General features: G+C 37.0%; 1 protein-coding gene across 1 annotated transcript in view; it reads right to left on the reverse strand.

Moving 5' to 3' along the window:
* Positions 1-17,428, reverse strand: part of GABRG2 (gamma-aminobutyric acid type A receptor subunit gamma2) — a 58,196-nt gene extending 40,768 nt beyond the window's left edge. The window contains exon 1 of the mRNA XM_062502307.1: positions 17,322-17,428. Coding sequence (XP_062358291.1) covers positions 17,322-17,428 — 107 coding nt within the window. The remainder of the gene's footprint in view (positions 1-17,321) is intronic.
* Between the last annotated feature and the right edge of the window lie 9,362 nt (positions 17,429-26,790).

Raw genomic sequence — 26,790 nt, forward strand, 5'->3', positions numbered from 1 at the left:
AAATTTAACATGGTTTATGCTTTTTTTCATTCCTCTCAGTTCATGAAAAGGCTTTTTAAAAGAGCCCTTTGGAGTGCATTTATTGAGAGTGCTAACAATAAAACTTCTGGTTTGCAGTATTTACGGTGTTTTCTAGTTCACTGTGCTGAAAAATTGTAGTGCCATTTTTGCATTGCACAACTGATTGGATTCAAGTCATGAGTGACCATGAGGGTTATTGTCCCTCTTAAAATATTTCGAGTTGCAACAAAATGGGCTCAGAGCCAGTTGCCGCAAAAATTACCAGAAACAGAGACCAGTGTTAGCAGCTCTGGCAAAGAACCAAAATCTGAATTGTAGCACCCAGTCTAGAATCTGTTTCTTCAGCAGAACGTTGAGGTATATTGTTAAATAAGTTGATAAGGGATATACATCTCCAGCACTATCAGAACAGATTGGTGTTATTTACCAAAGCTGAATTACAGAACTGATGCCTAGAAAGGCTGATGTGGAACAGAGACTAGACAGAGTTAAAAGGAATAAAATAGGTATTTACTGAAAGTCCTTAAAAGGATGCACTTTGGGCAGCACAAGAGCCTGGCCAGGGCTGCACCCAGGTTGAATCCAGGATGGATCCCACTCACAAGTTTTTACAATTTTATAAGTTTTGGTTCATCTACATATTGGGGTCAATTTTCCAACCACAGCCCCATGTTATGAAGTCTCAACCCCCTGGCTTGCCTCCTTCCTTCCCTTTGACATTGTTTATGCTTTTTGGGTAAGGATTGTCCTTGATTCTCTAGCTGGGAAGGGATTGTTTTGTCTAACTGCTCTGTGAAGAGAACTTACTAACACCTAATATGAAGTGTGAGAGTTACACACCAAGCAGCAGATAATCTGAAAAATATAAAAGCTAAAACCCAAGGCATCATTTCCCCCCTTTAGAGGTTTGACAAGGCCTTTACCTTTACAAGGCTTCACCACAATATAAAACTTGTGGGTACGGAGAGGAATTGTATGTTACCCCAAGGATGGATAGCACAGTATAAAGAGATGAAGGAAACTTTAGGCTGGTAAGGAATAGGAAGATAATTATAGAAACAAGTATACATCATTCATTTTGAACAGTCTGAGCTTGAAGTGCAGAATTTATAGTAACTTGAGCTCTGGAGGAGTCTAAGATGTGATCAGGTGATTTAGATAAGCCTCCATAACTTAAGATAATTTTTTTGGAGCTGGAATTTTGTATGACTATGTTTCTTTATTATTTTATTTACTGGAGTTTATATAATCTACTTCTGTATCTGTTTTCACTGTGGTTATGGATATTCATGTTAGCAGTGAGCAAAAGCATTAGAAACAAACAGAAAAGGGAGAAATAGCTACAGCCATGTTTCTGCATCAATCATAGGGTTAGCTTGAATCGATCTGCTTTATTTGAAAATATCTAGCTATAGCTAAGTGTAAAAGGTTTAATCTTGGAATTATACAAACCTCAGAAGGTTTCTTTCTTTTTTGCATTGTTCTTTTTGTCAGTCCTCTCCCCTCCTCTCCCCTTCTCTCCTTTTTAAATTTTTTTAACCATTCTGTGAATCTCTGAATGCTAAATCTAAGGCACTTGTAGCATGATTTTTGCCTCTTGTTATTGCTCAGCTCCTGCAGATTTCCACTATAGCTAGCAAATCTCAAGTGAAGTAGTAAATGACCATTACTGACATATGATTTGATTAGGTATGTTTTAACTTGAGCTCATTTCATTTTTTCTGGCTGTATTTTAATGTATATAATTGTCGTCTCTTAGTATTCTATGTGATATCTCTTCCCCAATGATATGTATTGCTTTTATCAACAATTGCTCTAAAATCTTATGATAAATTAAAAAGCCCAATTCTCAATGAGAAAGATTAGGAAAACATGGTTCTCCTCAAGCCATCTATTTCACTTAAAACCCCCTATCCTATTGCTCAATTAGACTTGAGAAATGAAGAAATAGGCTTTTGTTTTGTAACACCCTAGGAGGCACTAATATTTGTGGTCTTCCAAAATTCTTGCACAATTTTCTTCTGTATTTTGTCTGCTTGGTGATTTCACCCAGAAGGAAGTCACTTCTGGAATGAATCACTCATGATGTAGTCATCTTCTCATCACTATCTGTCACTGTTTAAAAACAAACATGTGAGGTGCTAGAAATGTCAGCAGTTTTGCTTATTGAGTAACACTCCTGAGCATTTTTTTGAAATTGAAAATACTTTTTTTTTTAATTGGCCTACAAGCATGAGCTATAAAATTAGGCTGAACTTAAATTCAAGTTAAGCTGAATATAAATCCTTGTTAGAATTAAATCTATCAGGGAATGTTTTCATTCTCATCTTCTACATCTCAGTACACAGAAGAGCACTATAATGAAGTGTTCCTGGCTTTGGGCCGGGAGCCTGGAACATGGAATGCTTACCCCAGCTAAGTGACTTGTGTCTTATTTGTTATGCTAAGCCAAGTGATATCTTCTCTGCATGTAAACTATTTTTACAACATTAATAAGCACATAAATGTCCCTTATTATTTGTGTTTGATGAAGATTGGGTGTGACGTTAAATCATCTCATGATGGAGGAGGAAACAATCCCTAACCATTCCTTAGGGAATGACTTTGCATTGTGCTACCAGCAACATTAGAGCCCATATTGTTGATAAAGAGAGTGGGTCAGGTAAGTCCTCAATGTTTAGGGAGCCAGTCAAAAATAAATGTGAAAGTAGTATAAGTTTATTCTGAGTGTATTAATAATCCTTACTTCTCTCACATCATGGAAGTATCATTACTGGAATGTGCATAGAAATGCATCTGAAAAAAAAAAAGAGCAGAATGAACAGAAAACAGCTGCTCAATACATGTCTTTAATTGCATCATGATATAGCTAACTGATTCAAAAAATAAGAGTAAGTAAATGGTGAAAATTTAACTTTTTTGTTGTTTCTTTTTTAAGCAATGCTTCTGATTTAACTTTATTTTTAATGCATGGTAACCAATAGTAACCCGTGTGCTCCCACATAAACCAACTTATATCATGCAAGACGCTGTTTGCACTCATGCTCATAAAACAGACTGTGCAGGGGTGGATGTGGAATTTAGTTCTGATAACAGGGTAGATGTGTGATACATTAAGAATGAGAGTGGCAAACTAAAGTCTCTATGTCAGCTGAGTAAGAAGATTGTCAACAAGTGTTCTGCAATTCCCCTATGGAACTTATTTGTTTTGATGGACTTTTCTTTGGTGGTTAGTACTATCAGGATGGCTTCATGTCAGGATCTCCTTAACCCCTTGGGATGTAGAAGCATGCCAGCTTCTGGGTAAGGACTGTCAGCACCTCTGCTCTAAAATGCACCCAGGCAGGGTTTCTCAACTCACCCCATGACAATTTAACCTGAAGAAAAGGAGGCACGGGGGGACCTTTTCATTCCCTACATCTCCCTGACAGGAGGTTGTAGCCAGGTGGGGGCTCAATCTCTTCTGTCAGGTAACAAGGGATAGCACAAGAGGATACAGCCTCAGGTTGCACCAGGGGAGGTTCAGTTTGGATGCTAGGAATCTTCACTGGAAGGGTTGTCAGGCATTGGAACAGACTGCCCAAGGAAGTGCTGGAGTCACCAGCCCAGAAGTATTCAAGCCATGTGGATGTGATACTTGGGGACATAGTTTAGTGGTGAATGTGGCAGTGTGGGGTCAATGATAGGACTCAATGATCTTAGAAGACTTTTCCAACCTTAATGATTCCATGATTCTGTGCCTTTACTGTGCTATGCTGTATTCTAAGTCTACTTCTTAATGCCTCTGCTGTTGTAGTAGCCCTGTATTTCTTCACACTGCACAGTGATGTCAGTAACTGAATCTCCATGGAGTCATGGCTTGTTACTATTGTCTAAAAAAACCTCTGGTTGTACCATACAAAAAGTCAATTTAATTAGCCATAGATGTCTAGTCAATTAGATAAATGGCTGTGGCAGCAAAACCAAGTAAAACGAAGCTGTGGGCAGGTCAACAGGAGTTCAGACCCTGGCAAGCCTCTGTCCTGAGGCCATGCAGGCTCAGTGCAAAACAGTGGCTGTGGTGGGTTGCTGGGCTGCAGTTGCAGTTCACACATGGTGCACCCAAAAATCATCACATAAATTGTGATGCAAAGCTGCTACATCTTACTTGCCTATTTATGCCCCACTTTTCCAGAGTCAATTTTAAAAAGAAATGCTGGGGTCCTGAACATTTTCTAAAAAGCTTACTTTGGATATGTAGTCCATTGAAAGAAAATCTCACCATTCAACTGTATTCGGCTATATCACTATGTCCAGCTTTATATGCAAGAATTTCAGAACCTTTTTTCTGAAAAAATGGTCAATTGTTTTAAAGAGCCTAACTAATAAGTATTACGGTGAAGCTGTAACTTTATTTTAGCGAGAAGAAACTGTGTATGGGCTCACTCAATGTCTTATCTTTTTTCTTTTTCTGTCAATCTCCAATAAGTAAAATGTAAGGCACATAACCTGGGAATTCCACGTATCTCTGAAGTTTTTGACATTTGAGTGGGTTAGGCATAATGATCAATGCAAAACCTATCTTCCCATCCCTTGCATTTGAATGTGACTATTAAGGCTCGTCAAAACACCAGGAAAGTAGGAGCAATTTCTATTCCAAACAAATACTAACATATATCTCCCAGAATTTTCTTTTTCTTCTACAAATATTTTGGCTTACCTTTTTTTACTCTCGTCAGCATCATAGAATTTTACTTTATAAATTGTCATTGCTCTGATTATGGTCAGAGAAGTTTTTGTTTGTAAAAGGAATGAAAATTTTACAGAAAAAGATCCTAGAAACATTTTTTATAAGTAGATGCTATTCAGGGCTAGAGGCTAGATGCCTCATGACTGTAAAAGAGAGCAAGAATAAGAACTATAGCCAACTACAACAGAAGCTATGAGTGGTGTGATTAATGTGTATAACTGTCTACAAGGTTCAGAAGTAGTATGGATGTAACCACAGACATATTCCAAAAGTATTATTTTGAAACACTGCTTTGGGAGCCAAATTTATCCCGCACTATGACCAATTTATTTCTGAAATTTCTGGAGAGAAGAAACCATATTAAGGTCTAAGAGATAAGACTGGAGTAGACTCATGTAACTAGAGTTTCAAAATATGTTTAACAATGGAATAATAGAGGGTGCTGAAGATGTTACAGAGAATGATACAAAGTCCAGAAAGACATACACTGGTGAAAATGTTTTCTTTAGTTCGAGAGATTATATAAGAGGATTTTCTTTTCTCCTTGTCTCCTTATCTCCTGCAGCTCTGTGGCTGTACTGTGGCTAAGTCAAAGGATCCACTAAATGTGCTACAAAGACTGTTTCAGTGGAAAACCTAATTGTCCATATATTCAGGCCAGTTCCTCATCAGGTTTCCTTGGCTTCATCAGAACTCTGTAGAGCACCCATTATGACACAACAAGGAGCCTTAAAGGTGAATCAATACAAGACCAAGCAGGGATAGGCACGTATTTCCATTTGGCATTACTAGATCATCTTGGATTAATCCATGGCCAGCTGTGGGGTCTCCTTGGAAGGGATGCAAGCACCAGACACCTGTGGTGTCATTTATGGAGATTATATTTGTTGTGAGCATTGAACCAAGGTCCACAAAGGAATTTAGGTAGCTGCACAAAGCATGATGGCAACTCAGAACAGGCTCATTGACAAAATGTAGAGGGTTTCAGACCCCATTTTCTATGATACAGAGGAGGCGCCATGAGGCTTCAGAGATGTTGGTCCTTTACAGATCTTACCCAAACTGCATATTCTGGAACTCCTTAAAAAAAAGAATCTTTCCATGGCTTGAGCAGATGCCAATGGGATCATCAGGTAAGGATGGACACCTGCAAACTCCTGAAATTAATGGGAGATGAGCAGAAGCTAAGGATGGAAAGGTTTTACTAATCATGGCGTATCTCCCACATGGATAAATCCATCTTCAGTTTTCCCTTGCTGCAGATCCAGCAGCTTTTTATGAGCTACAGACTTATGGAGAACACCTGACGGGATATTGATAAGAAGAAATTCCACTGGAAGCCACTGAAGTAAAACTTTGCGTACAATTTATTCCCCTGAGATCCTGGGAAATTTGGCAAACACACCTCAGGATAATTTGTTTGATAAAAAACAGGTGTTATTCTAAGCTCTACAGTTTTCCAGGACAGATTACCAAAGAAATAATTTAGAAGAGAGGACATAAATGGAATATGTTTACTGGCAAATGTTGCATTTTTAGCTTATATCTGTCAGATTTTCCAGGATTATGCTTTCCATACTGCCAGCTGCTCAGTATTCTGACCTTTGTGCAGAAAACCTTGTTGGTAAACATTTAAACACAAATTAAAGTATTTTCCTGGATAAAGGCTTGAATGCTTAAAACCTTGCAAAACCGAAGGCCAGCTTAGCTGTGTCAGCCTGTTTTCCAAGGTGTCATTGCAGACGTGACATCTTTGTTAAAGAAATGCATTGTTTACATACCATTTGGAATTGTTGCTTGTTAACTAAAATGAAAGGTCCTATTTAAAATATGCACTATTTATGATTTGGGGTAATTTGGCTATTAAGCTTCTGGGCTTTTCATTAAATTGTTTAATAACTATTTTATTGAGGAGCTCAGAACATTGCATGTGCAAGTAATGATTGCAGATAACAAATGTTTCTCATTTTTTAGTCTGAATATATGTTGCATTGAATTTATTCACATCTTTGCTTATATACTATAGAGAGATGAAGACAGATAGAGCCTTGGGGATAGTAACAGAAAAATTTATTTCACAGATATAGTATCCTTCCTCTTCCTCTTTTTTTTTTTTGCCTTCTTTAACAAATTGCATAATTAAAGCTGCTAACAATTTTTCCTTCTAGTGTTCTCCATGAACCTTCACATACTCAGAACTTTATCAAAGTTATCATAAGAGCTGAAATTCTTTGTTTCTGGCCAAAGATTAATTTTATTTCAAAGTCTTAAATAAAATCCAGTTTTCAAAATTGGTAAGGCAAAAATTATTCCTATTCCTTTTTAATATCGAATCTATATATGGGTGGTTTTCAAACATACATTCCCTAGACGAGAGAATAGTAAATTTTAGAACTTGTTATAGAAATAATCCTTAGTAAGAGGTATACCAGAGAAAAAATAGGTACCTATTAAGTGGTTAAAATGCATTAAATGGGTAAAACAGTGATTGAAAGTGATTGGATATTAATAGCAGGTAATTTGGAATTGCTTGATTTAATTTCAGAGCAATTAACTGTCTCTGGAGATGCTGGTGGCATGTGCTGAGAGGAAAGATACACTGTCCTCACCTGGACAAAATTGCAGTGCCTTAGATTTATAACGTTTTGGCATCAAGGAGGCAGAGCTGTGGATCTGGATCACAATAACCAATGCAAAGAAGAGTATTTTCATGTCATTCACCATTGATTCTTAAGTGTGGGTTTCGGAGCGTTGTTAGTTGTGCTGGACATGGAATTTAGGAATTTTACCCAAAGGATTTGTCAGGACTTTAATCTCATGTGCTACATTAGAACCTTATTAAGGTTTTAAGTAATTTTAAGCGCATGCTATGAGTCTTCAAAGCAGCTTAGTGGAGTTTTTTAGCATTTTCTTTAGAAACCAGGAAATAAAATTAGAAAAGTCATTGTTAGTGTGTTGTTGATTTTGCCCTAAAGAACTTACAAATATCCAATATGTTTATTCAATACAACGTGGTCTGTGATACTGGTTAATTATTTGGCTTCAGTAAAAGAGTAGCAATATTTATGATTGTATTCTACAGATCACCAAGTATTTTACTGCTGGTAACCTTCCCCTCTTCCTAATCTTCACCTTCCCAGAAAATAGCAATTTCTTTACTACATTACAAAACAAAATTTTAATACTCAAACACATTTGAGCCCTCACAGGGTAGAGGAGCAGAATGCATCATTTAAGTTATATATATGGAGGACTAAGGGTGTCTTTTCAGTACTTAAGTTCAGCTACTAAGACAGTTTTGTGGTATTCTTCATTCATTGACATCTGTGTGCCTGTTTGCCTTTCATTTGTTTTATCTATTTAGGCCATGGTATCACAGTTGTCTTGAAAATATTGTCCATTCCCAAAAATAAGAATGAACTAATGATTTACATACAGAATTATGTCATTGATTTTGGGGGGCTGAGGTTGTTATTTTTCTGCACCGAAGGTCAGTTCAAAACCTTAAATTTTGGAAGAATTGCTCTTAGGGCAGAGGCATTGATCAGGGTAGCAGAGGGGAAAAGCAGCTGTAGACTCCTTGATAAACTATTTTCTTTTGCCTGCTTCAGTATCAGTGCCACTTGATTGAAGCCCTTTTAGTGCTAATTTGTATTGTGAAGTCTTTTGTGTCTTCAGAAGTTTTTGGAGAGGAAAAGCAGAGTGAAGACTCTACAACCCTTCCATGGGATGTGCACAAAATGTCCAGGAGATAACTGATCATTGTGTCTGATTATCATGGGCACATCTCGTTCTGCTTTGATGACACACTTCTCCAATTTTAGCAAATATATGTGTGGTTCAGTAGGTCCCAGAAGTGCATCACTTAATAACATATTGACGAATACATTGATTAGTTTAGTAAGGCTTTCTAGCATTATCTGATTAATTGCTTTTAATGGTTCTCTTTCTTGTTCTTTCTCCTGCTCTTTTCCTCTCTCTTGAAAAATAATCTAAGGGAATTAAATGAAAGTGGAATTTAGTGGATAATCCTCAATCTGTTGCACAGGCCGAGTTCTGTTTGGATCCGAAGATATCTTGCTGCAGATTAACAAAAGCTTCATATGACCAGAACATGCTATTTGTGTTACACAATATAACATTGAGTGACTAGTGAAGGAAAACCCTCATTTTCTCATATCACCCACTTCTTTGTGTTGAGGAATTCTGGCAGAAGATTCTTATGGGTATGTATGAGATCCCCCTTAAGCATTTCTCATCAATGTATAGAACCAGAAGTATTTTTTCAGCAGAACATGGAGCACTCAAAAAGTTGAAGATAAATAATAGCTCTGAAAGAAAGGTAGCCTTTTATCTCAAGGATTCAAATTAAAGTCCAAGATGATATTCAGTAAAAAATACAATTTCATACAAGACTACCTGCATCATTTGGAAAGACTAAATGCAAGCATAAAAAGTAAATAACTTCTTATTCCATTCCTTCCAAAAGATCATTATCTTTCATTTATTTTAAATAGCTTTTTTGCATATATTGATCTTTCATTTCTGGTAATAATTTATGTATGGTGCATTAGGTATGGTAAAAAATATATTTCTTTAATGTTTTGCTGGCTGTCACCAAACAGATGAAAGTTCTATCTTGTAAGACTAACATTTAGTTTCATACACAATGGCCAGATTTCACAGCTAGGCCTACACATTCTGTTGTTCTTTACTGAATATGTGTGAAAATGTCCTTCCACTAGGTCTGAAAAAAGGGAACTGATCCTCAAGATACAAAAATCTGTTTTAAAGAATAATTATTTTCTTTATTAGTGGTGATCAGTTGCATTAAGATTCTTGTATGATTTACTGAATTTCTATTGCCTATCACTATGCAGTAACCATAACATAGTCATTACTCTGGGTCAAATCAGTGGTATTTTGTGCCATGTATTTTGCATCTGGCAGCTGCCAATAGCAGAGAATAAGAACAAAAGTTTAGGACAGAAATATCCCTAATAAAATCTTTCCTCTTCCAAAACCATTTGGCTAGAGATTTCCTACAATGAAACTGAGTTGAATGGATTTTAAATATTTTTATTCTCTTTGAATCTATATAAATATTTGGGCTCTGCATCACCTCACTTATTAAAAAGAAAAACACTTTTGTATGTTTTCAGCCAGGGATAATATCATTGCATGCTCTATGCCCTTTATATAACGGAGAACAAGTAAAGCTGCAGTAGTCAACTATTTCCATGTTGCTTAGGACATCATAAAAAAAACATTATGCAGCTGAGGTAGTCATTTGCATGGGAAGGTATTTCTTAAATTTCTCCTCTTCTTATGCAGTCACTGGTGGTTTTCATCAGCATTAAAGCCTCCTTTTTTGATAGCAGTTGTGATAAAAATATTACTGTTATATAAATAAGATAATATCACTGTGTCTCAGACTGAATACCCATTATGCAGTCTGACAAGACTCACATATTAATTTTCTGTCACAACTATACAAATACCCCAGAATCACACTAGATATAATCCCCACTCTTCTCTCAATAGTGTTCTTCAACCTGCTATCATCACCCCTCTTTTACCTCAGTTTGTCTGAGCCAGTTGACAGGTGCTGGAACTTGTGAAAATATGTATCTCCCTCTACCCACTCTTTTTTTCACATGGTTAAAAAATATGTATAGTCTTTTTGTAAATTTCTCACATTGAAGGAGATGGTTAAACATTCTGATACAAATTAGATTCTAACCACTTCATGTGAAAAAGTTAAAAGTAAGTAATATTATTTTCTGCTTTGCTGTTTTCATCACTTTTTGGGTTAATGCAAAGCTAATTTTCTTCTTAATTAGAAGAATCAAATAAGCAGGTTACTTCTGGACATTAAAATAGGAAAACAGACCCAATTCAAACAGCAAAGCTCCTACTTACTGCACCAGAGCTCTCCTGAGGCTCACCTAAATAAAATGCCTGTGAAGACATTACACCTCCACGAGCATACATTCTAGGTGAACTCAGACTCTCACACTCTACTTTTTACAGCACCATGACAATTTAGACCATAATCCATTATCCAAAGGAAGCATGAAGTGAATGCTAAGTTCAAAGTCATCAGAAGTCACTCACCAAATTTAGTCTAAAAAGATCAGTACAACTAGAATGGACACTTTATACTGTTCCTTTCTCATCTCTCCATCACCTAAAGTATCTCTTCACCTTGCCTTTTCTGTGTTGGATATTTACTCTAGGGGCAGCTGTAATCCCTAATTTCATTGGTGCTCAGTGAGTTTCAGTCCCCTTCTATGAGAAAGGATCTTCCTTACCAAATAATAGTTATATGTACCTGACTATGGTGACAGGCTCTTTTTTTCTGGAATTTATGGTTCTCTCCTTGTACTTTCTGCAATCTTTTTATTCATTGCATAAGGAATGTATCTTGTTCTAAGAAAACAGCTTCCTGCTTTGATCCCAGAAAGTTTACATCTACTTGCAGTGAAGTAATCTGGATGTCCATTTCTAAAACAAAAATTAATACATCTCTTTCTCCTATACTGTCAAAAAGCCTCTCTGGTGCTTGTTCAGAACTTTCATTCACAGAAAACAGCTCATTTTCTAGAATGGAGAGATTCCTTTTTGTCCAGAGGGTCAGGAAAAATACTTATGTGGTACTTAAGATCAATTTACATTACAGTCTGTGGACTGAAGTGGAGTGTAAAGTTTTATCTGCATAGAATAAAAAAGAGTAAATGAAGGAAAAAATATTTAGAGGTACTGTAAATCAGTTAGCTGGAATGCAGATTGAGGGCTTTCTGCAAAAGCATTATTCTGTTTAGGAAACACTTCTTGAAGATCTTTACTGAGCAATAACTTAACTTTGGGTGATTTCCCAGATCTGAGATGAGCACAAAACCACGTGTAAGGATTTATATTAGATATGACCTGGCTTTTCCTTCAGCAGTGGACTGACTTCAGTGGAACAGGGATTACTGAGAGGATAAAATGTCGCTTGTCATGTGAGAAGATTCACAGACCTTCTGAGATTTTCAGCATTAGGTGCTGGATATGCTATTGGTTTCTTAGTAGGCAAAACTGGGAAAATGACAATTATGTCTTATCATTCAAGGTAAAAGAAATTTGTATTGCAAGAGAAATCTGTTTTAAAAAGTACAACATTAAATAGGCTATGGAGCATGACAGTGAAAGAAAACCTCTTCAGCTCTGACATCCTCTATAAAGTTTTGGGGTGGGTTTTCTTAATCTCTGTATTTATATGTTTGTGTCCAGACTCTTTTCAGTGGTGCCCAGCAATAGGACAAGGAGTTATGGCCATAAACAGAAACTCAAGAAATTCCACCTCAACACTCAGAAGAACTTCTTTATGTTAAGGGTGACAGAGCCCTGGAACAGCTGACCAGGGAGATTCCTGGATTCTCCCTCTCTGGAGACATCCTAAACCCACCTGGACACCTTCCTGCGTCACCTGCTCCAGGTGACCCTGCCTTGGAAGGGGGGTTGGACTGGATCATCTTCAGAGGTCCTTTCCAACCCTATTGTTTCAGTGATTCTGTGATTTTCTGAGTTTGAATTCACACTAGTCAAGCCCCCAGGTTCCACTTTGTTCTTCACTTGCAGTCTTACACAATTCACTGCCACACAAGCCACCTCTTTTTTTGCATTGAAGTTTTCTGTGAGTGGGGCTGCAGATACAATTGTTTGCAAAGCTGCAGTTCAGACTGCACCAACAGAGAACCCCAGTACACTCCAGTTAGCATGATGAATGCTAAAAATAAGTAATCAGATGACCACCCTAACAGGATGTAGGAATATATATGTAGGAATATATATAACATTTACAGCTGGAGTAACAAGGGGAAGGCTAAAGGATACTGAGCCAGCTTCAAATGAGCCAGTGCATCTCTCTCCACAGCACAGTGCCAGGCAGAGCTATTGACCTTAAAACTGGCTCTGCTTTGGAGCTTACTTGAATGTATGTCTACCAGGTACTGTAAAAAATCAACCATCCTGTAAGTATGTGCAGCTGTTGTTTGTCACCTGTGTCTAATGCTTTTTCTAGTAATTTAATAATTACTTTTCCAATTCACAATTCAATTATCTATTGGAGAAAGTGGTGGTCATTACTCTAAGCATATAGGAGTTTAATTGTACTGGGACTGAGACTTGGAAAGAATTCCCCTTGACAAGATATGTGCTTATTTTCATTTCATCTATTCAGTCCTATTCTTCCCTTTGAAAATTTTGTGCAACTGTTACAGAATTTAGTGACATCTGTCAATAGAGCAAATGTAGCATAAATGAAAACAATGCAAACACAATCCAAATCAACAAGATACTTTTTCCAGATTACCATTAATCATGAACATTTTAAACCCCAAGGACCTTAAAGCATGGTTTGGATGGTCATGAAGAAGACATATAATACAAATAATATGGGAAATATAATATTATATTAAAAGAGCAGATTAAATTCCTAATATATTTTTACTGTAGTCAGTTTCTATAGTTTTTTTTTTACCAGATTTCACTTTTTAGATTTTCAAAAATTCAAACTTTCTGAAAGACATCTAACACAGCTTTCCATACCGGAGTACATGAATTTTGGGATTGAATTGGAATACATGAGTTTTGGCATGCACGTAATGTTTAGGTGGTTTAATCACTACTGCAGAAGTTAGTTAAAGCATTTCATCCATATTTCTAAATCATATATTTCAAGCAGGGAAACAGTGACTGCAGGGGTTTTTTTTTGTCCCATCAAGTTATTAATAATAGAATTTTCAAATTAACTTAATTTTCAAATCTACTTTAGGTCATTAGTTTTGGTACTCTTTTTATGACCAGCAATAGTTGTTCTAAGTTTATGTCCCAGCGTTACAGCTTACAGCAGTCAGGAATGCAGCATGGCTATAAAAAACTCATAGTTAGGCCTTGTCCCCCCTGAAATGCTCAAGTAGTGCAGGTCCTGTGTCCACACAGCTTTAGCTCTGCTGATACAAACACTGGAGTATATAAAATATTCAGTTTCATGGTATCATTGATAAGGATAAAGTCATATTGTAATAGCACTCAGATCCACATCCATCATGACACTTCTTTACAAGGGACCAATCCTTGTGAGGTGAGAAATTGTGTCTTGCTGAGCAACCCCCTACTCCAGTAATGGGACCTCTGGCTTAGTGTTAGTGTTATGCACTGTGTGAAAGTATTGGTAGTGCACGAATCACTATAGCTGCAGGATCAACAACAAACTCATATTAGCAAGTTTTACAATAATTCTCAGTGACTGTCCATCTGAAAGATATTATTCTCATCCTTGTTTTTATATCACTTCACTTTATGAGAGCAAAATAATTTTATTTACATCCATGTTCATTAATTTACTAATAAAAATACATGTACTCACTTAGGCACCAGACTATTTTGATGCTAAAAAATATTTCCTTTTTTATGGGATCTTTTTGATCAGTCTTCACAGTCTTCAATTTTAGGCATGTAGCTGAGTATCAAAACATTTCTGTGAAACTACATGGGCACAAACAAGTGAAAAAAGAAGTCCCACGTTTCCCATCTGAACATTAATTTCCACTGTATTATGAAGCTTTTGCTGGCAATTTGTTAAAGCTCTGCAAAAATAACTGATAAACCCCATATATAAATAGTGTGCAGAGTACAGCTTTAAATAATTTTGAAACTTTGCTGGTGAGTTCTCTTACATGTAATGTTTTAAATATATGTTATGTGTTCAGTAAGGACAATAAAATAATTAGGTCTTATTAAACCACATCAGGTGTACAAATACATTTTTAAAAAATAATTTTAAATTGTCTCTTTATCCAAAGATTTTTTAATGTACAATTTTCAGAAACTGGGAGCTTGATCTGACTAATTTTCACTGAACACATCTCCAAGCCCATGTGATGGGCTGCACATTGCTCTTACACTAATCTGAGGGGTAAGATGAGGAGGAAACTTTATGCAAGAAGTTTGAAGTCTAGTTATGAATGTTGAGAAACCAACTGGAAGAAAGCACTTCCTAAAACTTCAGTGTGCCCAGTTGTAAGTTGCATTTAATAAAACTGATACAAATTCTGTAAACAAAATATACCTCAGTGTTGTAAAGTGACATTTTTTTCAGAATTCATTCATGATTTACTGAAATCAATGCTAGAATTTTAGCTACTTCCAATAATGCCTGAGTGGTGTCTTAACTTTCCTCTTCTTTCTTCAATCTTCTAAATATTACTGATTTTGCAACAATAAATTTCTCCATATAGTAGTTTTTAATATTAATAAGGTTCAAACTTCTGCACAGTAATGGTAATCATTACTTTGGTCAGATTCTGCAAATATATAAACTGCTGTGTGTATTCTGATTGATGTCAACACATTTATTCAGATGCTTAACACAGAGCACCTTTGTTAGTGTTCAGTTGGGCCTTCAGAATTTCAGTGTCCAAGAAAAGTGACACACATTACAATAATAATCCCCTCCTTCTCAAGTGTTTGATGAGTTTTTAACAAGGAAGACCCCTCATCTCGGCTATAAATAAATGGTATGTAAGTTCAACTTCTATAACTCTGTCTTGGTCTTTGAGTTTCTAAAACTAATAACAAGCCTTCTTCCACAATGAGAGGAGAAAAAGATCCTGCTTGTGAGAATTAAAATATATGCATATTGACTTATTTAAAATGTTTCTGTAAAATACTAAGAATAATTTTCCCTTTACTTGTAGCTATTATCTCTCGGTCTATGATTTATTCTTTAAAATTATGAGGTCAGGACGCTGTCAGCGGAAATCATCTTGGCTATCAGATAGCTGTGAATAGAATATAGAACTTTTTGCTGAGAAAAAAATTAAGTTGTGTTGTGAAGAGTTTCTTTTAAAGCATATGAAATAATTTTGGTAAAATTCCTCTCAGGTGATGCTCTCCTGAAAGACGAGTGAAAAGAAGGAAGTATGCTAAAATAAGTATCTAGGATTATTTTACTGGAAGTTTTATGTCAAAATAATATGAAAGCCCGTGTCATAAAATCCTGTAAAAATTGAATTTTCTATTTCTGTATACAGGTAGTAACCATAACCGGTTCCATATGGGTCAAAAATACCTCACTCCTGTCTTGATCCCAACACCAAATACCCTCATGGTAGGCTCATAGAGTTTTATCTCATTTTCTACTAAATTTTAAACCAGTTTTAGTTTCTTCTCAGAGGAATTCTTTACAAAGTTTATTTTGTGTGTGTGTGTGAAAAAAGTTACTTGAAAACCTAGCAACTTTTATTTCCACAGCCAATCATTTTAGCCTTTTTTTTTCTTTTCTTTTTTTTTTTTGATAGAACTAAAATCCTAGAATTGCAGGAATGAAATCTGTTTTCTCTTAAATAAAAACAAAAATTAAAAAAAAACAAAAAACAAACAACAACAACAACAACAAAAAAAAGAAACAGAAAGAACCCACTTTTTTCCCCACTTTTTTTGTATGGTAGTGTTCAGGTAAGAGGGAGGAAGGAAGGAGAAAGAAGGTAAATTTGAGGAGCCTGTCTGAATGCAGCATTAGTAATATCAACGAGAGTGGGCATTAAATTCTTAAAGGTATTCGTGACAGTGGCTTATGCAGCTGAGGGGAGCAGTCTATTGCCACTTGAAAGGCCACACACTTTGCCGTGCAGAGATATTTTCTGGTCTAACTTGTTAAATGCACGGTCCACCCATCTTTGCGGGAATATCTACTCCAGCACAAAGCTTGGCATTGCAGCAATTCTCCCGCCCTCCACTTTGCTCATCCACATATGAACCCCTGCTTCCTGCTGTTGGGATTTTTGCCCCTCTCCTTTTGGATTCGCGACGCACACACGCAGCATGCACGGGGTGTCTGCCAGCAGAACGCGCCGGCCGTGCGGGGAAACGCCGCTGGAAACACTCGGCTCCTGAGAGCCCGGGAGCGATCGCATCCCCGGGGGAGCCGCGGCCGCCCGCACGGGAGGGATGAGCGGCTCCGGGGCCTGCGAGGGACCCGGAGGGATGCGAGGGACCGGGAGGGATGCGAGGGACCCGGAGGGATGTGAGGGACCCCGGAGGGATGTGAGGGACCCCCGGAGATCCGTGCGGGATCCGCATCCCTGTCCTTGGTGCTGAGCCCTGCCCGCGCTCGCCGCCGCCGCACAGCCATGATGGGGCCGCCAGCTCCGGGAAAACAAGCAGGGTTGCACGGACAATCTGCTTCAAAACGCAGCTGCCGTATAACTCCAGGCACCGGAGCAAGGGATTAATTCAGACATAAAAGGCTTCGTTAATATGGCACCAAATTCTGCGAACATCCCGGCGTGTACCACCATCACACGCACACACCCGCTGCTCACCCTCCCTGTCCGTGTCAGAGCGACAACAATCGTAAGAGAAATAAAACATTCCAAGATCTCAGCTGCTAGACGTAGATGAATGCAATGCCACTATCCAAACCTCTGGCATCCTCACGACAGCTCAGCAAATTTTCAGATTCTTCACCCCCCTAGCCCTCCCTCTCCCCCCACCCTCCCAAACAGAATCAGAAAGCACATCTTACCGCTGGATGAGAGAGAGGAACAGAAGTGCCCACACCATCATTTTGAGAGAAAATGCAGGATTCAAGAATGCAGTGCTCCCCAGGATTGTTGGATTTGGAAGAATCATCTCTATTCCAGTCCCCCAATCCCCCCCCCCCACCCCAGCTTTTTCCCCCTTTCCTCTTGGTTGCAGATGGATCCGTCCCCTTCCTTATTTTTTTTCTTTCTTTTTTTTTTTTTTTTTTTTTTTTGGTAGTAGTTATCCCTCCTCCCTACCAGGTTCCGTCAGTGGGATGAGACATTGCGCCCAGCTGCAGGAATTAATATGCAGGGGGAGAGAAATTAGATCTGCACAAGCCCTTTGCAGATATAATCAGAAAACCAGTCAGCTCAGGCAGCAGGCAGCAGCTTCCAAATCTAGGGAAATAATATAATTGGGAGAAAAGGGAAAGGGAAAAAAAATGAAACCCAAACAAAAAGCGAAAATCATAGACACTTTCAGAATAAAAACAGTCAAGGAAAGGAGCACATACACATTTACGGAACTGCTGACAAAACATGCAGCAAAATGCAAACAAAAATAAAGCAACGAAGAGTAAATGAGAGGCAGGGGGGAAAAAGGAATAAAGCAGTGGAGATTCTGCCTGAATGCAGATTAACTCTGAGGTCAAAGTGGAAATGATGCACTCTGCTGCAGCACAGATTAACACATGCGTGGTGTCAGCCACGGTGCTTTATAACCTTTGATTACACATATGCAGGCAGCCTGGATTTTCATTTTGGAGCTGAGAAGGATTTGGCAGGCATAAAAAAGGAGGTTGGAAGGAAAAGCTTGCCCTGTGCTGCTGAGCATCCTCATTTTTCTAAACAGTGTGGAAATCGTGATTGCAAAGGGGGGGGGGGGAAATGAAAGGTGGGATGGGGGAGTGGAAAAGGGAGGGAGGGTTGTTGCTAAGTAACTCAGGAAATGGGGAAAGCAGCATTGGTGGAGTCAATATGAATGAGGTGATTTAGTGTGTGAGAGGATTAGGGGGAATATGCAAGGTTTTTATCTCCCCTCCCCCTAATAAAATGAGGCTACACAGACACAGGAAACACTTCCTGGCCAGAGGGGAAACACTAGAGGACTATGGAAGATGAACGCTGACAAGTTTTGGAGCCAGAATCCCAAGTTCTATTATCCACAAATGCAATTTAGCAACTACTAGTGGAGCAAAAACTTCAGGGAATCTCATGATTTCCTAAAGTAAGAGCACTTCAGTCTAAAATAGGTACTTGGACTACAACTTACAATAACATCTCTTTTACCTCCCCCATTTTTTCTGTCTAGAGCGAAGTAAATATAGACAATAACTACCCAATTACATTTATGATCTGGGAGATCAGGCAAACTTAATCATCAGGAACATTTTTTTTCAGTCCCAAGCTCACTTTTCTAAAACTTAAGGGAGAAATAAATAGATAAATATCCTGAAGAAAACTTAAATTATGGATTGTTCCCAGTAAAATAAAAGCAACAAAATTTCCTGCTGGACTTAGTCTAGTTTGAACCCAATTTGACATTTGGATTCTGCTCATATCTTCTGATACACTTGGACAATCAGTTAGTTCCCCATGTCCAAAAGCATAATGAAATTTATCCATCAGAATTACATACAGTAGTTGCTTTCTCAGAGTCTCTAAAAACATAGATCCAGCCTTATGTCATCAAGTTAAATTTTTCTGTTTCAAAAAACAATGCATTTAACTTTAACAATTATCAATAGATCAATATTATTAATTGAACTAAATACATTTTGATTCCTGGATAATTCAATGATTATTTGAGCCAATATCTAATACAGTCACTATATTTTTATCAGTATTTACAAACAAAGTAACAAGTTGCAAACATATTACTTAATATTTCCAGTCAATGGTCTTATTGTTAATTAATTTATTCCACCAACTTGTGAAATACAGCCTCTTCAGTGATAGAAAGCTATAAAATATTATAAATACTCTCCCCATATCTCTCTTCCTATTAGTGTGTGTACATATATATATGTATACATGAAACATCTGTGATTTTATTGCTGTAATCTATCTCATCAGTTATCACAACATTTCTTTGAAAGGTGAAAATGCTGTGTATATTTCGGTGAGGGAATCAATATTGTTGAGAGGTAGGAATTTGAACTGTATCTACATAATTGAAATGTGTCTGCATAAGCACAGCAGCCTTACTCTGCACATTTTTTACTGAAAATTTGTTCAATTAGCAAAATCTTCTTGTCTGAAAAGAGCTCCTGGACTTCCTACAAAATTCTTATGCACTTTCATTCCAAAGGGTCGACTCGTTATTCTTGCTAACAGAGGCAAGAGGTCTCTAATAGAAAAAAAACAAACTGTGAGTGTCAAAGCTTGAGAGAGTTTTCCAGGCTTCCCATCACATAGATGGCATGTCAAAGAGAATTGGATACTGTAATATTAATCCTGAATTGCTCTGAGGTAATTAATATGTAGACACCATTGATAATATTATTCCTGTAGGTACTTTATTAGCTGTAACTTCTATTCACATTGTTAATTGGATATCAGTGGGTTTTGATAGACAAGCATACTCTGAAGATTGTATAGATTTTTTTGCATATTAAAACTTGCATCACCATATTATGATAAATTTTTCATCCCAGATGCTTTGACTTCTTTTAATTTCAGCTGCCTACAATTGACATTTAGGCACTGACTTAGGTGTAGTGGGAATTAGGATCTTTGGCCTCTGATACAGCCAGTGGACCACACAATGGCCAAGTCAAGTTTCTGAGTGCTCCTAGATAAGATCATTTCACTGTTGAAATACTTGACCCCAATACATAAAACTTATCCACCAATAATGAAGCAATACCAAATTTGGCTCTGAGTAATTTTAAATGCAAATTTGTCCTTGCAGTTCTTTGCAACCTCAGTGTGAAGGAAGGGAAAGTAAATCCACATTTTATGCTTAAAGAATCTCATTATTATATGATACTTATAACCTCTGCTAGGAAGAACTGCCGTGGAAAACAAAAATGTGCCAGGCTGTTTTCTCTCTCAACACACATTGTCTTTGAAGCACAGTGTTCTTTCTGTGCCCACAAGCTCTATCAGACACTGATGTTTTAGGATTCCATCATAATAAATTATCACAAAGGATCAAATTTACATGAAGACACTGCCTACTGTGCAATATTTTCCTGACACTTTTGTGTGATAAACCCACATAGTAACTTGTCCCTGGGCACAAAAAGGTATCTTGACAACAAATAATTTCAAGTTTTTGAAAAGTCTTATGAAGAGCAATTAAACTCAGAAGTCCTTGTTCCAAAAATATGCATTCTGTATCAGACTAGAATATTATAGGAGTATCTTAGTTAATGTGGAAAACACCTTGTTTGATAATAAGAGGGTTCTCAGCTCCTGTGATTTCCCTATGTGTCTGTATCTTTAAGCCCAAGGAAAACATGGCTTTTACTTATCCTAAAATTATTCATTTTCTGTGTATCAAATATTAGATCACACATCAGAAAGGAAGAAGAAAAAGATACCTGAAATAAAGCAAATGCAAAAGTAGGTGTTACAAAATATGCACAAAGTGAAAAAAAAAAAAAAAAAAAAAAAAAAAAGGATTCTGTCAATATCCATATCTTGCCAGATTGTCTTTTATCACATATTCCTATCTGGAAGCTCTTTCTATTTCAGCTTGTTTTTCCTTGATTTGCTTTAGACAAAAACAAACAAGAAAACCACCAAAAATAAAGTGTAAATTTCACTCTGTCTGAAATGACACATGATTTGGGTAGAGGTAACTGGTTTGTATGGGTCATGCTGAGGATGCTTTCTTAAAGCCATAAGAAGGAAACATCTAGGTAGTTAAATTTTCTATAAATATGCTTTATGAGACTATTTATTACATATCAAGTATTGTTTTGATGCTTATAAAATAACATTAACTACTGTATCAAATTATTCTTATTCTGAAATAAAATATCCTAGTTATAAATAAAAAGATTTTTTGAACAACATGAATCTACATATTTATAAAAATAGCTTGTATAAAACTTTATATGAATATCTATTTCATAATAGTAGTTATAACTTTGATAACAGTTTGCTTTTTCAGAGACTCTCCTAGCATATTTTAGCCTTGGGTAAATATCTTAATTCTGAATTCCTGAGGAAAATAACATCCAATATAAAGCATTTTTTAAATGGAATTCTAGGATTTGATACAATCTCTCTTTTTTCCCCCCATGGTCTATCTTCTAGCACATTTTCTGGTCATGAATAGGTGTAAAAATGTATGTTCAGACATGGAAAACCCAAAAATTAATCTTGCAACACTTCTAGGAGAAAGGTAGGTCATGGTTTCACACACTTTTTACTGTACATGTGTGTTATGGTTGTGCATGGGAGGATTTCATTTAGAACACCCAGACACCTAGTTCTCTTTTAATCCATGTGCTCAAAATACAGTGAATCTGTGAAGGAGTGGTATGGAGGTGGGCTGAACAAAAACGGCACTAGATAAGTGCTAGACTAAAACCATGGTTTAGAGAGGATTATTGACTGAATCAACATGAAATCTGGACCTTTCAAGGAGCTTTGTAAACCAAGTCCAATTCTGTTATTGCATCTATGTAAATACATACATTTATGTCAGTACCAAGTCGATTAACTCAAAAGTATAGTGCACAGTGTATCCAAATATAATTCTCTCTGTTTTGCAAAATGTAACCTAAATATAACTATTATAGTATTAAAAAACAGTCCCATCTTAATATTGAATCTCACTGCTACTTTTCCCTGGTCAATATTGCATGGAGTCAGAAATACTGCCTATCATTCTGTAGAATATGGATGCCACAGAATTTCAAACCAGGACCCAAAGACATTTAATTATTTAACTGAAAAAGTATTGTTTAAGCATTGTTTCAGTCTGTTTATATGGAAGTTTATTCACTTAAACTGTCAGAATAAAAGAAAAAGAAAATCCTAAATAGGTTAAAAATAGTAATTCTTTCAAGAAACCCTTCAAGCTGAAGACAACTTCTTAGAGTATTCAATCTACTGCATTTTTTAAAAAGCCAAAATCTTGTGCTGCTTGGAAAATTATTTTCAAATAATTACTTTAAAGCTTAGTGATTAAAATTTGAGAAGTGTTTCCTAAGACAGACATACAGTGGTATTTCAGGATTTAACACAAAGTGAACATTTTTACAGATAGATATTATTCAATCTGTATAACCAGGTTTCTATTCAAAGCAATCACTTTCCAAGTATTTGACTTAAAAGAAAATCTTCTAGTAGCCTAATACAACCAAAACACAACCCTAAAATACTCTGTTTGCTTATGTGCTTTGATCTTGTGCTAAAACAAGTAAAGAAAACAAGTTGTTGGCTAACAGCTCTCTCACTGTGCTTAGGTTTATAAGCTTCTGCCAGGAACAGACTTACCAAATGCTATTCTGTACTGTAAACATCTAAGATTCTGCTGTCACAAAACTCTTGGAGCAAACTGCATTCCCAATCTCCCTGCTACTGACCTGATTAAGCTTCCTTACCCTGTTACATTACCTAGAGGCTCCAGTTCCTTCACACTAAATTCTTATATGAAGAAATCAATGCTAAGGTACTTTCTGAGAAATATATTAATTATTTTTTCTGAATATTTTTATTAACACCTAGGAGAAGTTTCTGCTTCACAAGAATTTTGAAGAAGCATGATTCTGAGGAGTCATTTATTGATATGTGTTCACATATATCAGTCTTGTGCGCAATATCCCACATGGTTTATACGAAGCGCTTTGATCCAAACCCTGTGTTCAAACTACAGCTTCCTCCTCATAATTGTCTTGTACTGAATCTCTAGGTTTAAGACCACTTTCAAACCATTCCAAGAAGCCAGACTCTGCTTCCTGTACTTAAGCACCAGCTGAAGGGCAAAGAAGAATGCTTAAGTTTTCCACCTCTCACTCCTGGAGTTGAGAGAGGGTGGGCAATGCTGGGCTTCTTCCTGGGGTGATGACAGAATCTCTACATGAAGGAGCAAGGGAACCCTTTTTACATAATTTGCACTTTCAGTGGGACAAGTTGAATTCTGTTGTTCATAAATATGATTATTACCCATGACCATTCAACCTACTTGCACCTTGTTTTGGATATTTACCTGCATGTAACTTTTAATTGTATATTTTGTCTCTTTAGCAATGGGAAAGGAGGAAATACCATGTGCACAGTCAGCACTGAATACCAAAGGGTATTTTGACCCTTTTCAGCACTATGAAGCTCTCAGAACTGGGACAGAGAACACCAAATCCCTCTAAAAGCCTGTCACAGAAAAATGTAACATCAGCAGGCTGAAGCCTGTGGCCTGGGTTCATTGCTGGGATGTACACAGGGAATCAGACAGGCAGGAAGGGACCGCTTAATATCCCTCATCCAGCTCCTAGTCAAAAGAGGTATCAGTGCTGATTGCATTTAAACCAGACCTTGCTATTCGGGTCTAGAAAAGCGTCAAGGTTAGAGATTTCACAACCTCTCTGTGCAATTCATTCTAATCTTTAATTGTGCTGACAGTGAGTCATTTGTTCTCCCCCTTTGATTAACGACCCTTATCTCTGGCACTGCCTTCTGCCCCTCCTCCTGAACCCAGGGAGCTGCTCCATGTGCAGCCACTTGCCTTGTCCCCTGGGGGCTCACGCATGCTTATCAGTTGAATAACTGTACAATTTCTTGTCTTGAAGCCCCCGAAAAGGACACAGTGGTCCAGATGTGGTCTGATGAAGGCCTAGTAAAGGTGACTGATGACCTCCTCAGGTTTGCCTTCATCCCTGCCGTGACTCCTGTTGCCCTGCCAGTCAGTCCCCAGGACTGGGGAGGGAATAGTCCATCCCATATGCAGTCCTTTATAGCTATTCATACTGAATTTCATGTTATTCCTTCCAAATGAAGGCTCTCTGAATTACAGCCCTACTCACAAGCACACTGACTCCATGCCCTAGCTGCTGCCATCCACAAACTTGATGGGACTGCATCCCGTTTTCTTTAGTGCACAATTTTATAAACAACAAAATGCAAAATCTAAAGGCTCTAGCTAAACTAGATGGATAATACCTATGTTAATTTTCCCTTCACACTAAAATTTAAAAGTAAAAAAATTACTGTAAAGTACCATCACTGAGAGCTTCCCAGGAGTATATTTTAGTTTATTTATTTCTGCCTGCTTTGAATGCTACCTCTTTGTGCATCATCTCATGGAAAAATTATTTGAAATAATTAATCCTAAATGCCTTTATTTTCAAAGGCTGCTCATTTAGTTTCCTGGTTCTTTTACACTAAAGGCTTTATTATCAGAAGGGCTGTTACAACTAATGAGACCATAAAGCGTTATGCTCATGTTTCAACACAATCCCATTAGCTCTTCAGTAAATTAAACTGCATTTTGAAGCAAAAATAACCAAAAAAAGTTCAAAGAAATTTAAACATATAAAACATTGAACACATAATCAGGTAAAGTTACATATTATTATTGCAATGAAAATTATTAAAAAAATCTGCTATTATCAAAGTTGATTATGTGATAATCATGATGAGGCAGCATTGTCTAGTTTGAAATGATGTGTGTGCTATCATTCTAGGGGCTTGGACTAAACTAACTATTAATGTACATATTAATTATCGGGGGTTAAAATTACTAGAGATGGGGCAACTGTGACACGTTTTAAAAGATGGTTTGTTGCCTCATAGCGTCAGTCTCATAGAAGGGTGGGACATTAAAAGTGTTACATCCAATGCCATAATATCAGAAGCTGCTTAATTATTAGTTACAATGCCTTATGTTATTTTTTTTAGCCAATCAAATACTTCTACAAAGCTTGCTAGCATCTTTTTACACCAATCAATTGCTTTGCTTTTCATGACTTGTCTGCAATGCATCATTTTTCAACCAATCATATAACCTTTCAAAAACCTACACTGATACTTCTTAAGCTTCTAACTGACTTTCTAACAGATTCTCTTGCTAAACTTTAAAATCTTTTACTATCTTATTCAACATATTACTTTGCCTATAAAAGACATATTTCTGTTTGCTTAAAACATATTTCTACTTAAACTACAAACTTACATTCTTGTTTTATGTCTGTTTCAGTTTTAATGCTCTAATTCTCCAAGCCTTATCCAAGGTCTAAGGTCAAATATTGTATCCATCTCTATCTCTGAGCCTGCATGCACAAGGCCCTGAGACCTCTCTGTGCCTGCATTTCCCACATTCATAACAAAGCAAATTAAGAAAAATTTAATTAAACCAAATACCATGAGAAAGCTTCCTTTTGAATATTCCTCTATCTACTGCTAATGTCAGATATACAGAACCAGGTAGAAATTAAATTAGAAGAATCCAAAAATATATCCACTTGAAAACAAAGTGTCCTCTACTCTGACATGTCAGTGAATCCACCAGTGAATTGATACAGAAAGAGACCATTCAAAGGAGGCTTTCAAATGCTTTTAATTATTGGGTAGATGTTACACATTCTTCTTTATTTTGAATAGTGTCTCAGGAGCTGTAAACTAAGATTTATTTTACTGAAACTTTTGATCTTCTTCCATTCAGCAAATATTGATTTAATCTTTCATACTCCTCCTAAAGAACAAGCCAAGAAACTAATGGACTGCACACTTTGATCTTTGTCAGATGATGTCAACAACAGTGAATGTCAGGGTGAATCCAGAAATACAGGTAAACCAGCTGTTTTTCTGCCTGGAAGTTCAGCAGTGGGCAATTGCTCCATCATTTCAGCTAGAAGTCAAATGGAGATTAAATCGGTTGAGTTTTTAAGAGATACTTAACTAAGTTTTATATTGTTTCATAGCAGTCCTGAGAAAAAAATGGAATCAGCTTTTTATGCCTCTGAGTTAACAAGTTTGCATAACCACAAGCAAAACATTATTTATATGTTATTCATCAGGATCTATGTTACAATTTATAGGAATACAGAGAGGTGTGGTGAATATTACACGCTTAGAATCAAAACTGAAATTTCACAGACCTCAGAGCAGATATGGGAAATAAAAAATTCAGAAATTCTAACTCATTTTAAGGCTGTTTATCCTGCTGGTCATGGAACTAGTTTTAAAGCTGATTGTCCTGTTGGCCATCTTGAAATAGATGAGCTCACTCCACTGCGCAGAGTTTGGCTTTGAAATGCTCAAGAAGGGAAAGATGCACCTACCCCAGCATTTGTGCATCCCTGTGGTATGGAAGGATTGCAGGCACAGGGAACAGTGCACTCTTTGGGCTTACAAGTATTATGTCCTATAATGTAAGAACACTCTTACCTTCAGTTAAACAAACATTGTTCTTTGAACCTGCACCACTCAGTTGCACTTCCTAGGTGTTCATTCCCAGCTGCTGCTGCTGAACAGTGGGAATGGGATATGTGAACAGCTTTTTTCCAGGCAGGCAAA

Source organism: Cinclus cinclus, chromosome 14 (genome assembly GCF_963662255.1).
Source record: "Cinclus cinclus chromosome 14, bCinCin1.1, whole genome shotgun sequence".
Taxonomy (NCBI): Eukaryota; Metazoa; Chordata; class Aves; order Passeriformes; family Cinclidae; genus Cinclus; species Cinclus cinclus.